At 43.3% G+C, this 16,350-nt stretch overlaps 1 protein-coding gene across 8 annotated transcripts in view; it reads right to left on the bottom strand.

The window, feature by feature from the left end:
- The window catches only part of MEF2C (myocyte enhancer factor 2C), a 215,140-nt gene that overhangs the window by 6,219 nt on the left and 192,571 nt on the right, over positions 1-16,350 (bottom strand). For all 8 annotated transcript variants that reach the window (XM_063129637.1, XM_063129628.1, XM_063129629.1 and 5 more), the window contains 3 exons: positions 8,381-8,553; positions 3,732-3,861; positions 2,001-2,136 (listed from right to left, as the gene is read on the bottom strand). In XM_063129637.1, coding sequence (XP_062985707.1) covers positions 2,001-2,136; positions 3,732-3,861; positions 8,381-8,553 — 439 coding nt within the window. The remainder of the gene's footprint in view (positions 1-2,000; positions 2,137-3,731; positions 3,862-8,380; positions 8,554-16,350) is intronic.

Here is a 16,350-nt window from a genome sequence, read left to right as displayed (position 1 = left end):
TGAATACATGGCAGTCAGACAAACGTATAGTTTACCAACACGTCAAACTGTTACTCAGTAACAGTGATTGATCAAACATACATTACTAACTGATGTAGTCAAGTGTTAAAGTTTGAATGATGCCCAAGCTTTGGTAAAAGCACAGAAGAAAAGTACAAATATTAGAGTCCTAATTATATCATGACTAAAAGGATATGGAATGATTAGTGAAACTGCTTTAAGTTAATAGACTGGGGAAGGGATAGGTTGCCTTTGAACTGCCTTACCTGATTTTATGTTTTGAATGTTTAAAGTATGTCTATTAGACACAGCTGAAATCAGGGGTAGATTAACAATTGTGGGAACTTTAGCCCCCAATACATAGGAAGCCATCTTATATCAGGTCCGACGATTTGTCATGAAAGTGCACTACTGTCTACTCCGACTAGCAGGATCTCAACCACAGGTCACCCTGATCTATGAGCAATATCCCATGTGGTGCAGGAGTTTGCTGCCACGGCGAATTGGGCTGCCTGTGCATTGACAGAAATGCTTTGCATGCATCCACCCACGTCTCTAGATCCAAGCCAGCTACTCCCTGATCGACTTTTTCCAAACTGGAGATGTCTACATGCACAGTCTACCACTGAGCTATGGTCCTTTCTCACATAAAAGCTCTGTGCAGGCAGTCGCCTGCTTGCGTGTGTAGGGCTAAAGTGTGTACAGGGATGTGGGCAGACACGTCAGCCCTGCCCCCAGCATCCCTGAGCTTCTGGCTTTCAGTCAACTCTTTGCACATTGAGCGCAAATATTTTAAGTGGGCTCCATAAACACCTTTAGCTGAACGAGCTAAAGGACCCTCTTCAGACCGTCACATTCAACACATGAAGGTCTAACCAAAAGCTGTGCATGCACGGAAACGGCAGACAGGGTTTACACGAGCGCCCACATCGCCTACACATTTTCATGCTACTCACAAGCAGGCAAATGCCTGCATAGGGATAACTATAGATGAATGGAGTGCCCCAATGGCAAGAACATCTTTCTCTCCTCACCACCTCTGGAGGTAGGCTGTCATTGCTGCTCTGAGCTAAGCTGAGAAGAAGAAGGGAGGGAATTGTGGTGGAGGCAAAAGGCCAAAAGCCCTGTACGATTCAGGCAGCTGGGCTTGAGCAAGAAGGAAGTGGAACTTCTCTCCCATACCAAACTCAGGTGGAGCTGGATGCTTCCATCCCAAGACAGCTCAACTGGGAGGGTCTATAATTCAAGCGCCCCTGCACCAACCCCCAAGCAACTCAGGGAGTCAGCAGTGGTCAGGTAGGTATTCGTCATCTGGATACACAGAGCTGCAGCCCCCACCCCAGGAGTTCAGTGTTATGAAATGATAGGAATGATAAATGACTGTTCCGGACTTCCTGATATTAGAGCAGTACGACAATGGAACCAATTTCCTAGGGAGGTCGTGGGCTCTCCCACACTAGAGGCCTTCAAGAGGCAGTTGGACAGCCATCTGTCAGGGATGCTTTAAGATAGATTCCTGCATTGAGCAAGGGGTTGGACTTGATGGCCTTATAGGCCTCTTCCAACTGTAATATTCTATGATTCTATGAATGTATGTATGTCCGTATGTATCACTCACATATTGTAGGCCTGCCATTTAGTACATGATAATCTTGCATTTAAGAGAAGAGGACCATTTCCACTAGTCCACAACCAGCAGAGCTGCATGGTGCTGGCCCTACTGTTGGGACAAAGCAGATTGTGTGCCCTTGTGCCAAGGCAGTAACCCCTGCCCCTCCTACATGCTGCACCTCCAGAATTGGCATGCATATGGGAAATCATGGATCCAATTCTCTGATGCTTCCTGGAACTGGGTTGGGTGACCCCTTGTGATTAACTTACTGCCAATGGAAGTAGGCTGCTATGTCAACTCAGACAAGAGACTGCTTTGAGGGAATGGCACTTACTGCCTCATTCAGACCATCACTGTGTAAATAACACTTGCTGGTATGATTACTTACCCCAGCTGACTGAGGGCAGATGGCGGCATGTTATGTAGATGCTGTTGTTGCCAGCCAGTAACTGAGCCCAGGTGGAGAGCACTGGCTGTGTTAAACCCAGAGAGCGACGACAAATCCGCGCTACTTAGCGAATATTCTGAACGCAAGAACAGAAAATACAGTGATTTAAAAATTAAGACGAAAACAGTTAAACAGCTACAAATATAAGCATTAATCCTTCCATTCACCACTTAATAAGTCATTGAATCGTCACTAGTCCTGTGGTCCTGTTTCCCCCTGCTGCTAGAAAACCCTTACGTTCCGCATGTTATCTTGGGGAACAAATGCTGGATGAATAAGGTTTGTTGGCTCCAGGAAGCCATTCAACTTGTGAAACTCCACGGTGTTCTTAGCAAACATTTGTCACCAACACACACAAATGCATTTTGTAACTGGAGCCCACAACCTATTCATTCTAAAGTAATTTTACTGAGTGTTTCACCAAGTGTATGGAACTTGTTGTGGGCTCCTGTGAACTACAGGAGGAGTAGGCAGACTCCAGGCTTCCGGAATCTAAACTTAGCTTTTGATTACAACCTTAAGGTCCACCAACTGGAGTCAGGTGCAAAAGGGTGGCTCAGCAGAGTGACTCATACAATGAAGGAGGTTAAGGAACAGATGGCTCTCGGATCAAGAATTTGTTTTCAAGATCAGAACTGAACTCACAATCATTTCACACAAAGATCCACTCCTGATCCCACCTATCCCCCTACCCCACAAAGCTGTCTTCCATCCAGGGGTCTAATTTAGATCAGGGCACAGCCTTTTTGTTGTTGCTATCGTTAAACAATTTATGATCTACTGCTCATCACCCGAAGATCTACCTTCTGCTCATCCCTGAACTACCGTCAGAGTGAGAGTAATGGTAATGCCTGCGCTCCTGAGACTCTTGAAACGGGTCTCTTAGGCTTTGGGGCTGCCGTGGCTTGTGTATGTGCAGGCCTCCAGGTCAGAAGGGATGGTATGAAGCCTCCAAATTGGCCAAAGCCTAGGAGTGTGATATTCAGCTCGGCTAAACCAATAGAGCCCTGAGTATGCTTAAGACTGCAACTCCTGTCTCCTCCAGCTCTTGGGGGACCTATAGTGCCCCTTCCCAGTTCTGGGCGTGGGTGCAACCACCCATGGCCCAGCCTGTTCCTGGCAGTCATTGAGATACACAATCATGTTTATGTGATGTATATATGTGTCCACTTCACTAACTGCTTACTGCACCTTACTGATGTGGCACTGTGTGTGTGTGTGTGTGTGTGTGTGTGTGTGTAGTCTGCAGCTCAGGTGCACAGTAGAGCATATCGGTAATAACTCCGACTTCTTGAAAACGTCTAACCCTCACTCAGTTACACCTAGCATGTGGTGGCGAGCACAAATTAATTATGAGCTTCTACAAAAGTAAGCACCCTGCAGAGCAAATTCTGAAAATACAAGTGGCTCCTCAATCCTCAAGAGTGAATTAGTGATACTTCAGCCACTTGAGGTAATTTCTTACTACGAAGCACAATAAAAACACGTTTCTTCCCACAACTCAAGGTACAGTGTATTTATTTACTCATTTTAAGTATTTATCAGCTGCATTTTCTGCCAGAACAACACTTGAAGAAGAAGTGCACAACAAGGCATTTCAATACTGTGTGTCAGTATCTGGCTTTTCTCCCACTGCAATCTACACTGCTCACATCTGATGCTGAGACTTACCGGTACCATATGTTGTTGAAATGGCTGATGGGTATCCTCCCATCCCTTGCCCTGGCAAAGTAGGAGTTGCCACGGAAACCACTGGGGTAGCCAATGACTGAGCAGACTGAGAGTTATTTATCCTCTGATTCTTTTAAAGTAAGTAAAATAAACATATTAATATCAAGGCAGAAAAACAGTTAAAATGAGCTATATTTAGGGGTTAGATTTGTTCATATGATACATAACTGTATACAGATTTCCCAAAATTAATCATTTATCATGTTGCTTTTATGAACTCTGCCAATCCCATGATTTACAATCTTTCAAGAGACCAGTTGTCACCATAGTAACCCATTACATCAGAATCTCCTAGGTAACCAAAGTAGTAACATATAAGATCTACACCCCGCCCCCCCCACACACTGGTAGCAAACAAGCTATGAAGATAATAATATTTAATTTGTATAGTTTTAGTCTTTTATTTGTGTGCAAAATATTACTAAAATGATGATAATAGTCTTTTAGCCCAGTTCAGGTATAGCCACACGTTAAAAAGTATCTATGTGATTAGTTGTGCCAGAATGTTGAAGGGGATGAACATTCAATGCACACCCCATTAAAAGCAGTGCGTGCCGATAGATTGTATCTACACATAAATGCACATCCAACTTATGCCCAGTTCTTGATCCCACAACTGCACAGATGCATGCTTACACACGCAGATATTTTTAAATGAACAGTGTGTGTGTGTGTGCGTGTGCGTGTGTGTGTGTGTTTAAAATAAGCATGCCATAGGACGAACATGTGAAGCTGCATGTTCAATTTTCACCAGTAGATGGTGCTGTGGTCACTTCATTCTCAAAAATGCCCAAAGTTACTTGAAGTGTGTGCATGTGCGTGTGTAAAGAAAAGAAAAAAATTAAAAATCATTTTCTACATTTTTTGGGTGTTGGATACTAACATGCAAAAGGTTGGGGGTACTTAAAGCTATAGAGCGTTTAGTATAAATATAAGAAACTCGGGGGAAATTGCAAGATGAAATCACTAGGAAGAATACTAAAAACAGTATTATTATTTTCTAGACCGCTTTTTAACAAGTAGAGGGTTTAGAAATACGCTTAACATCTGCCAATCCTTGAATTATATAGCATGTGATAGAAAGTTGCATGGCATTTATTTTTATTTGAGAAAACTTTCCATGGTGAAAAAGCTTTCAGTATTTCAACTGCTAACTCAGTAGTGGATACGGCAAACAAATTTGTTTGTGCATGACTGAAACAAGCATCATTCTCACTTACCAAAAGCAGATCAACATCCTCAGACTGATAGCATAAGAAAAGAGGATGAATAATTAGCAAAAGTAGATATTCTGAAGTGCGCTGCTTCCCTGTTCGAGAAGGCACAGCGTCATTTCAAAGCATGGCAGGGCGAAATCTTGCTCAAGCCTTGTTAACTTCAGAGTAACCTCACCATAATGATTAGAGCTGCTTCAGATAAATCATTTGCAACTCCCCGAGTTATTCATTTTTGAAAATGTTTAGCACCCCCCATTTTCCTAACTTTTCTCAAGGGCAAAGACCACTCTTTTTGGCCTAAGTCCTGCTGATCATGGCTGGTCCCCAACCCCAGTGGCTGCAAAGACTGGTTTTCAGTGACCCAACCAGTCAGTGGATCCATTGGAAAGTATCCTGGAATAAATCATTTGCTGGAGATGCTTTCACTTCTTTAGTCTACATAAGAGCAGCTACATAAGAGATGGGAGTTTGTCTCATTGCTTCCAGGAGGGGAATGTTGCATCTTTAGCCTATCGAAGCTGATTTATAATGTATCACACTAGAAGCTAATATGGAAGTGTTTAAATCGCTTGCTTTTTTATATAATAGAGAGAAGTATTTTCAGCATCACTTACATGTGCCATCAGGATTTTTTGTATCAACAATACTTTTAAATAGTTTATTCTCATGAAAGATTTACCTTCTGCTACTCTTTCATAGGGAATTAGAAGACACTAACATTTCTTACGCACTTTTGATGGCTCAACAGAATCTTAGTTCTGTTTAAGTATGTTAACATAAGCTGGGGACACCAAATTAAAAATGCCTTTTCTTTAAAGGATTTTCATCTAAAGAATAATTGATGTTTCTGATTACTGTAAAATGTGACCCCTGGTTCCAGAGCGGCAGATTTAATGCTTCACTTCTTTATTTTATTTCTTGATGCTGCTTAATGAAAAATTAACTGACTGTTGCCCTTCTACCACATTAAATTGAATCTTTGGGGAAGAAGCTAAGAAATGCCTCTTTAAGAAGTAATAAAGAAAATTATGAAATCATAGAAAACATACACCTTTTTGGAATGTAACTGAAAATGTTTGCAGGGAAACTGCAAGTGCCAATACAAATATTCTAATATATATATGATACTAGTTTGGACCAATGGTCTGTTTCAATACGGTCAAACTATGTTTCTTGTACAGCTCGAGAAAGTGAATTAACTGCACCCTTTCAATGCAATCCTATACATGTTTACTTGGAAGTAACTCCCATTGAGTTTAATGAGGTTTACTCCTAACTACATACACATAGGATTCCACCCTTGGTATGGATTCTTGATCATAGGTCAGTAAAGGTTTGCCCTTCTCCTAACAAGTTGAGAACAAATCCCGAAAATAGGAGGAGTGCCCAGCAATCGATCAACTCATACAATCCCCAGTGCAGTGTTCAATGAGTTTGGGCATTTTTTTTATACCTTTGCCTACTCATGGCTGTAGGGCCCCTAGCAAGCTGACACCATTTTCTCTCACAAAAATTAGTCAGAGACTGCTGGCCAAAACATACAGGGCCTATGAAAATTGGTGGCAGACTCTAGTGCCTGGTTTAGTCACAGTTGACAAGCAGCAAAGTGATGTGAAGGCCCATGGGAGATGTGTGCCAAAGTGGGGTCATTTCCCCACTGGAGAGATATGCACCTCCCCTTCACATGAGTTCTAGAAAAGCAAAGAAAAGTGTGAGTCCCCTCTTGGCATTTGGAATGTACAAAGAGACTCGGGGACTTGCTAGACCTACCTTTGAATCCAGCCTTCAGGCGTGGCGAGCCCATGCTACAATTAGCACGGGCCGTTGCACCTATCCAGATGTCAGACGTGACGGGGAAAGGAAAGCCCCGTCGCGTCGCCCATTTTTAAAAAATCTTAGAGGGGCCATGTGCGCAGGAGCGCACCAACAAAAAGGTAGGTGGTTTTTTAAAAAAATAAAGGGTTCCCCACTGCTCCCGATTTCCCCCCCACAATGTGTGATGCCCCCCCCCCACTTGCCAGGTCCGATGCCCCCTCCACCACCACCCCGGCTGCGATCTCTCCCCCCTGGCTCCTCTCTTCCGCCCCATCTCTCCTGCCTGATCTGCTCTTTCCCCCTTGGCCCCCATCACTCCCCCCCCCTCGATTCCCTCGCCCCCAGCCCGACGGGCACAGCACTCCTATGGAGTGCTGTGCCCAGTGCGCAGCTTCTCCCGGCTACTCGCGAGTAAGCGAGCAGCCGGGAAAAGCCGCGGAACCTGCTAGACTTTCCACAGCCCTGTTCTCAGCCCGGGGCTGTGGAAAAACCGGCCCAAAAGTGGTGCCGTTTATCCCAGGCGAAGGGAGGGTTTAGCCCGGCCTGGCCCCGGGGTCCCCTGTGCGTCATCTGCATGCACAGCAGGGAGCCCGGGCCTTGCACCAGGCTAAACCCTCATCTAAGAAGGCCCTCGGTCATTTGTGCTTGCCTACAAATCAGGATTGCAAACCAGGATCAAACACTGGTTTGCAACCCTGCTTTGCACCATAAGTACAGGAAGTACCTAACTCCATGTAAGGGAATATTTCTTGTAGCTACAAATCATGGTCAATCAAGTTAGTCAGGGAAAAATATTTCCTTTTCTTAATTTTAAATGTAAAAGTTGGGATGTGTGAATTTTACAATACATCCCCATGTTCAATTTCTTGAACAGCTACTGCAGTATCAATACACTAACATAATTTGGGGCTTGATCAAAAGGACAATGAAGTCAAATAGTTCTTTGAAGGAGTGCCAAGGAGTTTAAAACTACCCAGTGCTCATGTTGAGGCAGGCCTCCCCAATCTGGAGAGGGAAGGAAAGGAAAGGGGAAAGGATTGAAGGAAATAAATACATTAAAACAGGAGAGGGAGAGAGAGAGAGAGAGAGGGCCTATTCAGAATACAACAATTTAGGGTCATGTGTTATTAGGAATCCCTGTGAAACTCCATGTACAGGGATTTTGATTTAGTATGTATTCAGAGAGGTGATAGTTAATTTCATTAAAAACAATCCACATCTTTCAGTCCACTCCAGACCTCTTACATTATATTATTTCTAATGTAAATAATGATTATTTCTAATCACTCATAATCCTTCCCTTTCTGTAAATTTACACATGAGTAGGCTTGAGCAATTCCTTTCTTTAAGAAGGGCAACGCACAATGGATAAACTAGGCCAGGAGTGGGCAGCTCCAGATGTTTTGGCCCATAGCTCTCATCATCTTTCACCACTAGTGTGAGATGTAGGTGAAAACATCTGGAAGGTCACAAGTTGCCTGGGCATTCAATCCATCTTGGCCTTAGTGCACACTAGAATATCTGTAATCTAGAAGAGGAAGGAAGAAAATGTGTTACCACAGAGGGCATTGTGTTCTTGCTGCCTGGTGGGATCAGCACTCGAAGATCTGGTTTACGGTTGTTCATTCCCAAGTTCATGGGAGGAGGAGACTTTGCTTGCATATTCTTGTTCAAGTTGCCAGGTGAGACCAGCAGACCTGGTGAGTTTCGGGGGTTGCCATACCCATTCCCTGTTGAATTTGGCAGAGAGAGCAAAACAAAACATTCAGATCAGATTCAAATAAGAAACATTTTCCCCTAGGTATGTCGATGAACACTTGAATTTAGTAAACACATTATATGCTCAGGAAAGATCCTTCTTCCCAGATTGCCCACAAAGTGTATATTCAGATTGTACTGAAGGTCCTAGAGAAAGAGGGTGCTCTCTCATGGAGAAAGGTGGGGTGCACGTAGATTTTTTATCCCATTAAAGGCAGCCAAGTGGGAGATAGTCAGATATCACCCACTGTGCACAATTCACACAAAAGTTCCCCTTCAAAACCTCCTTTAAAGGAGAAGCAAGTGAGCGACACCCTGGTGCTCCCATTTATTTCAATGCGGCAGGCACAGAAAAGCTTCTTGGTTGACTGTGTTCCATGTTACTTAAGAATAGGATGGTGGTGTCATGTGGATTTTCCATCTCAAACACCTGGCCTCAAGCATAAGGGGTTACACAAGACCACTGGTCTCTTAGGAAACAAATTCTATAGAGGGCCCAAACCAAATCTAGATGATCTGGAGAGTGAAATTATGGAGATCACTGCATTCCTCTGTGAAATGGAGGCAACGTGTGGGACCAAGATTGATTCATGTGGAACAATGGAGGAAAGGGGTGTTGTGGCCAGATTATGGAAGGCAGGAGGTCTAGATAGTCGATCATCTAGATCAGGGCTGGATTCAGGCTTACGGGTCTAATATTATTTTTATATTTAAAAAAAAAACCTACTAGAATCCTGAGATCCATCAATCAGAGCCAGGTGCAAAAGAAACACACACAATTAAAGAATTCTGAGCCAAGGAATTTGTTTTGAGCACCAGAACTAAATAGAGCTCCTTTCTCACAAAAAATCTTGTCCTGGTTCACTCCCCTCCCCAGCTTTTCTTCATTTCAGTAGTACAATCTGGCTGGGCAGGGCGGGGCGATAATTTTGTTGCCATTGTTAAACAATTGTGAGTCAGAAATACTTGCCAACTTTCTGCAAATCATTCAAGACATCTATTGGTAGACCCAGCAGTCAAGGTTGGTGGCTCCGATGTCAATGGGGTGGTGAATTTGTTCTGGGATTCAGTCAGAACTTGATAATTCCTTTAGAGTTCTGACTGAAATCTGAGGCAGATTCACTGCCCCACTGAAATGGGTGCCACCAGCCTTCCCTGAGATCCAGCCCTACCTCCTGCCCACCCGAAATCTAGATACCTTTTCCAGGAGCCCAAACTGTTATACCCAAGCCCTGCTACAACAGCTGTACTTGCTTACTGCTGGACTAGAGAGGCCTGTATTCAAATCTCCACTCAGCCATGAAGGTCAATGGATAACCTTGAGCCAGTCACTCTCTGAGCCTAACCTACCTCACAGGACGTGTGTGTGTGTGTGTGTGTGTGTGTGTGTGTGTAATAACTGTATGTGCAGTGCTGAGAGCTTCCAGAATTATTAATTACAATAATAATGTCTCACATTATTTGCTTAGAACAGACATTCTGGTGAACTTGGGAAGAATCCGAGCTGCCTGAGGCAACCGGGTGACTGGATTCCACATGCGTTGTTGTACAGTGTCGAACACTGAACTGAATACAATGTAGTGTTCGTTACTTAGAAGAAAGAAGGTAACCTCGGATGATATTATGGAGGGGGGAAGAGAAATAACAAAAGAAAACCTTGTCGTATTGGGCTGTTTTCATGGGCAAATGCAAGAGGTTTCTGCCTAGCCTGACTCACTCTCCCCCCTCCCAACTTCAGGCTTTTTTGTTTTGAAACAAAGGAAAGCACAGCAAGGCTATAATTTCCAGAAAAGAAAGAAAGAAAGAAGAAGGGAGGAAAAAACTGGAGGAGGAGGAGGAGGAGGAGGAGGAGGAAGCCTCTTGAATGCTTCCCCCTTAGCCCCCTCCTCATCCTTCAGAGCCTGACCCGGAATGCTGATTTCAGCGGGAGGAGCAGGCTCGGATTTTGAAGACACCCCTCCATCTCATCACTGCTGCTTTTCGCTTTTAAAGACTTTCCATCCTGACATGCAAGCATCTCCGCATTGTGCTAATTTGGTGCTTTCAGAAACAGAGCTCCCCTTCTGAAACTGCAATAATAACCATGATAACGCTGGCATAGCACTGCAATTAGCACCCTCTCCCAGCACCAGAAGTTGGGGCTCTCCTTGCTGCCCATGAACGCCACGCAGAAAAAAAAGAGAGGAAAGCCTATTAAAAAAGGGAGGAGGAGGAAGAGAGGGCTCCAGAATCTATTTACTAGGGTAGTGGCTTCTCAAGTGACTTACTTGGGGCTTATACTCACATTTCACTCCAACATCCCCCTCACTGCCCCCAACAACTGCTGTACCAAAAGGGACCTACTGTGCTGCTAGTGGGAAGCCTCACATCTAAGGGCATCTATTCAAGGCCACTGAAACGGTTATCCTTTAATCACCCTGTGATGCAGAGAGCCCTAGGGGAAACTGGAATCCTTTTTCAACTTGAACATTGTAAATAACTACTGGTATTGCATCATGCAATACCAATAGTTATTTACAATGTTCAAGTTGAAAAAGCAGCATAGTAACATGAAATCAGCAATGCATGCTGAAGAAATCTCCCCCCCTCTCTCTCTCTCTCACACACAGACCTATTAATCAAATATGAAGCAAAACACATTTGAATAGGTTTTCCCCCCTAACTTTCCAATAGTAAGCTAGTTAATATTTTAAGGCTGCAATTGTAAAAACACTTACTAAAGAGAAAACTCTATTCAATGTAATATGATTTATATTTGCGCTACAATCCTTATATGCATTGGATTGCAGGTCAAATGCATGTGTTTAGATCTACACAGCCACATAATATCTGAGCTGAATCTCAGTGATGGTAAACCGTATATAGTTATGTAGGAAATACTTAAAAAATTGAGGGGGCTCAATATTTCAAGACGTTCTGCCCTTATACAACACATACTGTACATAATTGCAAATAGTAGGGATGTGTATCAGATTCGGATGAAGCCTGAGTAGAATTTGACTATGACAGAACCAATAGCCCTCCTTCCACACAATCAACAAAATAGGAAACAAACCTACGATAATATGGCTTTATTATTAGAATGGATTTCCCCCCCACACACACACAGAATACAGATTCAGTGAAACACAAAGACTGTCCCAGGGCCTAAATAGCTCATCTTGAGCTGTCTATTAGGGAAGGTTTCTGCAAAGTAGAGATGTTGCTGCTTTGGCAAAACTTAAAAGGCTGTTTAAGCCCCTCCCTGAGGGTGGCTCCCTTCTACCTTGGCTCCAGTGGGTGGCCATTCTGGCAGAGCATCTCAAACCACTCTCTAACTCTGCCCTCTAAGACTGCAGATGTGCTTTTGTGTTGACCAAGTTGCGCACGCCCCTCCTCCTCCTCCCTCTTTCGCGGGGGCTTGGTTTCCCAGTGGGGTGGGGTGGAGGAGGCAGTGTCTCGACCAGGGCCAACTGCTTGTCAAGGTCTTGGAAGCTCCTTCCCCAGCCCCTGGACACTCTCGTGGAATGTCCTCTCCCGCTCTTTGGTCTAAATGTTCTAGTTCCTGCTCTGAATCAGAATTGGAATCATCAAAAACTGCAGGGGCCCTCGACTTCTGCAATGTGCTGTACACAGGGCTACCTTTGTGCCTAGTCCGGAAACTACAACTAGTTCAAAATATGGCAGCCAGGTTAGTCACTGCTAGGGGTGACCACATTACACCAACTCTAAAATCACTTCGCTGGCTGCCAATCAGTTTCCGGGCAAGGTATAAAGTGTTGGTTTTTACCTTTAAAGCTCTACGTAGTTTGGGTCCAAGTTACCTGCAGGATCACCTTCTCCCATACAATCTACCCCACACATTTAGGTCCTCTGCGAAAAATTTACTTCAGTCAGCCAAAAGTAGGCTGACAACTGTTATCCAGAGGAACGTCTTTTCTGCCCCTCCCAGATTGTGGAATGGCCTGCTGGGAGAGATCCATCAACTCAATAGTCTTTCTGAATATAAAAAAGCAACAAAGACTGATCTCTTCCAGCAGGCCTACCCAGTCGAATTTTAAGATATTTGACTGTTATTTTAATATTGTATTAGTTTAATACAATACAAGAGAGCTTTGGCTATTGGGCGGTATAAAAATGTAATAAATAAATAAATAAATAAATAAATAAATAAATAAATATGTTTGAATCACTTTTATGTATTTTATGGTATTTGTATTTAATGTTGTTCCCCGCCTTGATCCAGAGGGAGAGGCAGGTAATAAATAAATAAATAAATCAGACTTACTGGGGTGCTTTTTTGTGGCGTGAGGAAGGCCAGAAGGGGTGAGAAGCATGCGGGAGGCAGATGACGTCATGAGACGGACCCACGAAAATCCGTGAGTGCCCAGCAATGAACATGCAATAAAACGCTCGTCTGATGGAGTTCTATATCCCCCAGCAGTCTACACTTTTCTACTTGTTATTTTAAAGGAAGGGAAACAAGTAACAGGGCTGGGGGTGGGGGGGAAGAGACAGATTCTTTGCTTCAAACGATTTCCATCAAATCAAAGCAATTTATTTAATACAAATCTTAACACCGGCAATGCCTTCCCATCATTTAGAGGCTGTGCCACTTAAAAACACCAATCACGTAACTCTTTATGTATTTACTACTAATGTAAAATATTTTGAAACGTGATGACATTTCCTGCATTTGTATTTTTAGAACATCAAATTATTTTAAAGAGCGACTGCAATCTTCTCTTTACCAGTGGATTTCTGCTGTTCTTGGCACATTGTGCCAGCTAGCAATTTGGAGCCATATAATGACTGTTTCTCCTTCCAGCCACCAAATTGTTATGCTTTTGGCAGAATATGGATCCCGGAATGTAAGACCGTGGACTCTAAACCAATGATATACAAACCCCTCATTTGAAAATCAATGATGAGTACATACATGCATGTGGCCTGCAGCTAAAGAGAGCCTGCATTTAAACTGGATGCTTAAACCGCATCCTCCACTGAAAGCTTTAGCCTCTACTGAGGCACCTTAAGTTAAATGCACCGAGGAAGGTCTTCGTTAAATTCAGAGGCAAAACAACTCATGAAAACCCAGCAGCAACAAAATTGGTCCAGCCCTTCTAATATAGAGATTAAACCTTTCTTTAGCCTGTACTTTAAAATTACACTTCGCCTGGACAGTTATCAATTTAAATGTGACTGTGTGCAGAATGTTACATTCCGCAAGCCACTAGAAAGCGCAAAAATTATATGCCATGTACGAATGGATTTCCTGATTATAAATTAGGAGAAAATGAAGAACAGATGGAATATAGGCCTAGTTTGCGTTACATTTTTATTTGATTAAAAGCCATACATTTGCTGAAATGGAATATATTCAATGCTGTGGATATCACTTGCACTGTATAAATGACAATAAAAACAGCAGAAGTACAAGTCTGCGAAGGGCATGCGTCAAGAAAGTGTAAATTTATTGTGCTTTTCAGCCAAGGTGTTTTAAAAGCAAACTATTTCTTTCCACAACCCTTTACAAGAAGTTGCTTTTTGTTTTATTGATTTTATTGAGTAAATGATGTTTACAAATAGTTTATTTCTTGCTGAGCATGGCACCACAGCAAATAACCACTTTCTCCCCCAATGCCCTGGGAGCCCTTTGTAGGAACCAAAGGCACTGCAGAAGGAGAAATGAAATGGAATGTTGTCTAACACCTTCTCTTTTTGTGAATGCTTCTGGTCTCCTCATTTGGGGGGAAACAGTCAGGGCTTTCAAAAGGAGTTTTTGTTAAATAAATGAACAGTATAAACTTTAACGACAGCATACCTCTCTGTCCAGATTTCCAAAAAAGCCTAGCTTGACTTATTTACTAAGCCTCTTGCTAGGGAGATGTGGAGTTCACAGCATCCTTGGAACCTGAGTAACGGTCTGCAGGAGAGGGGTTATTTCCCATGCAAAAGCCTTTCATGTGCATGGAGGAGAAGGCCTATGAGGAGAGACTGAAAGAACTGGGCATATTTAGCCTTGAGAAGGCAAGACTCAGGGGAAACATGACAGCACTCTTCAAGTACTTGAAAGGCTAAGACACAGACAGGGCTGGTGCTACCATGGAGACCACTCAGGCGGCAGCCTAGAGCGCCATGCTAAGAGGGGCGCTAAGCGCAGCGCAGCACTCACGCGTGTTGGCTGTGAGCCAGGCTGGCCTGAGGATTCAGCTGGGCCTGGGCAGGTGAGATGGCACCCCGTGCCCGCCCAGTCGAAGTGAAGCCAGGGACGCTGGGGTGGGGCGGCTCCACATTTGGACTTCTGGAATGCAGCCGGAAGAGAGAGAGAGAGAGAGAGAGAATGTATGGGTGCATGGGGTGCATGGGGTCTTTGAGTGAATGCATGTGTTCATGCGTGTGTTTGTTTGGAGTGAGTGATGCTGAGTGTGTGTGTGCACGTGCGTGTGAGTTGGGGGGGGATGATTTGGAGGTGATATTCTACATTTTAGACCCATAGACGTTCCTTTCCAATTTGTTTGCTATAATTGGCATGACGTATTTCTTGCGCTTTAAAATAAATTTAGCAGTTTCAAGTTTTGTGCTTCTTATTTTTTCCAGGAAACATATGTTCTTAAAAATCAAAGTTGGCCTTTTTTTGGAGGTGTATGTGAAAGTAGCTCACCTTGCCTAGGGTGCAAAATAGTCTGGCACCGGCCCTGGACACAGAGGAGGGCCAGGATCTCTTCTTGATCACCCCAGAGTGCAGGACATGGAATAATGGGCTCAAATTACAGGAAGCCAGATTCTGGCTGAACATCAGAAAAAAAATATTCCTGACTGTTAGAGCAGTACAACAATTACCTAGAGAGTTGTAGGCTCACCCATACTAGAGGCCTTCACGCTGCAGGTGGACAGCCATCTGTCAAGTATGCTTTAAGGTGGATTCCTGCACTGAACAGGGGGCTGGACACGATGGCCCTTCCAATTCTACAATTCTATGATTCTGAACTCCCTAAGACAGGCAGGTAGGTAGATTATGTGCAGTGACATCAGTGCCATATACAAGGGGGACCTGCAACCAAACGTTGCAATGCTCAGGATTCCAGTGGGTCCATTTGATTCCCCTTCCGCAATTTTCATTTTCTGTTCTCAACAGTCATTCACCATTCTATGGCCGCTGAGCTGGGTTGTTTTGGATAAAACATGTACACTACCATGAACTACTTGGGACGATAGGTGGAATAGAAATATTAGGATTTGTTATTGTATTACACTGTGGTTGCTAATTTGTTTTATTGATTTCTAAAGTAAAATAAACGATACTGTCATAAATCACAAAAACAAAAGGGACAGCAATTATAATGCAATACAGCCCAGAAAACCATGCAACTTCTGAATCTACAATGCAGTTTCGTTCTTTCCAAGAAGCTAATTGAAGCTTTCTACTCACATGTTACATCTGTTAAGCATTTCATAGTACATTACCTTGACTGAGTGGAAATGGCAGAGGAAAACCCAAGTGGAAACATACTCATCCAGAAGAAGCAAATCTTTAAAAGTAATTTCTGATCCCCACCTTATTGCACTAATGGCTTTTCTATGCGGAGTGTTTCAGGGAGCAGACCAAGTCATATATGGTGTAAAAGATATATGGAAGGAACTTGCATTCAATCACTATCTCTGCTTTACTGAATAACGCTAAAGGATATATTATCTATTTATTAATATTTTTAGTCTAACTTTTCACCAAGGAACTCAAAGATACTTTTTAACTTCACAGCTCCTCCATGAGGAAAGTTACAGAGTGG

This window comes from Elgaria multicarinata, chromosome 6 (assembly GCF_023053635.1).
Source record: "Elgaria multicarinata webbii isolate HBS135686 ecotype San Diego chromosome 6, rElgMul1.1.pri, whole genome shotgun sequence".
NCBI classification, from domain to species: Eukaryota; Metazoa; Chordata; class Lepidosauria; order Squamata; family Anguidae; genus Elgaria; species Elgaria multicarinata.
Note: the sequence above shows the minus strand (reverse complement) of the source record. Positions and strands in the feature narration are given on the sequence as shown.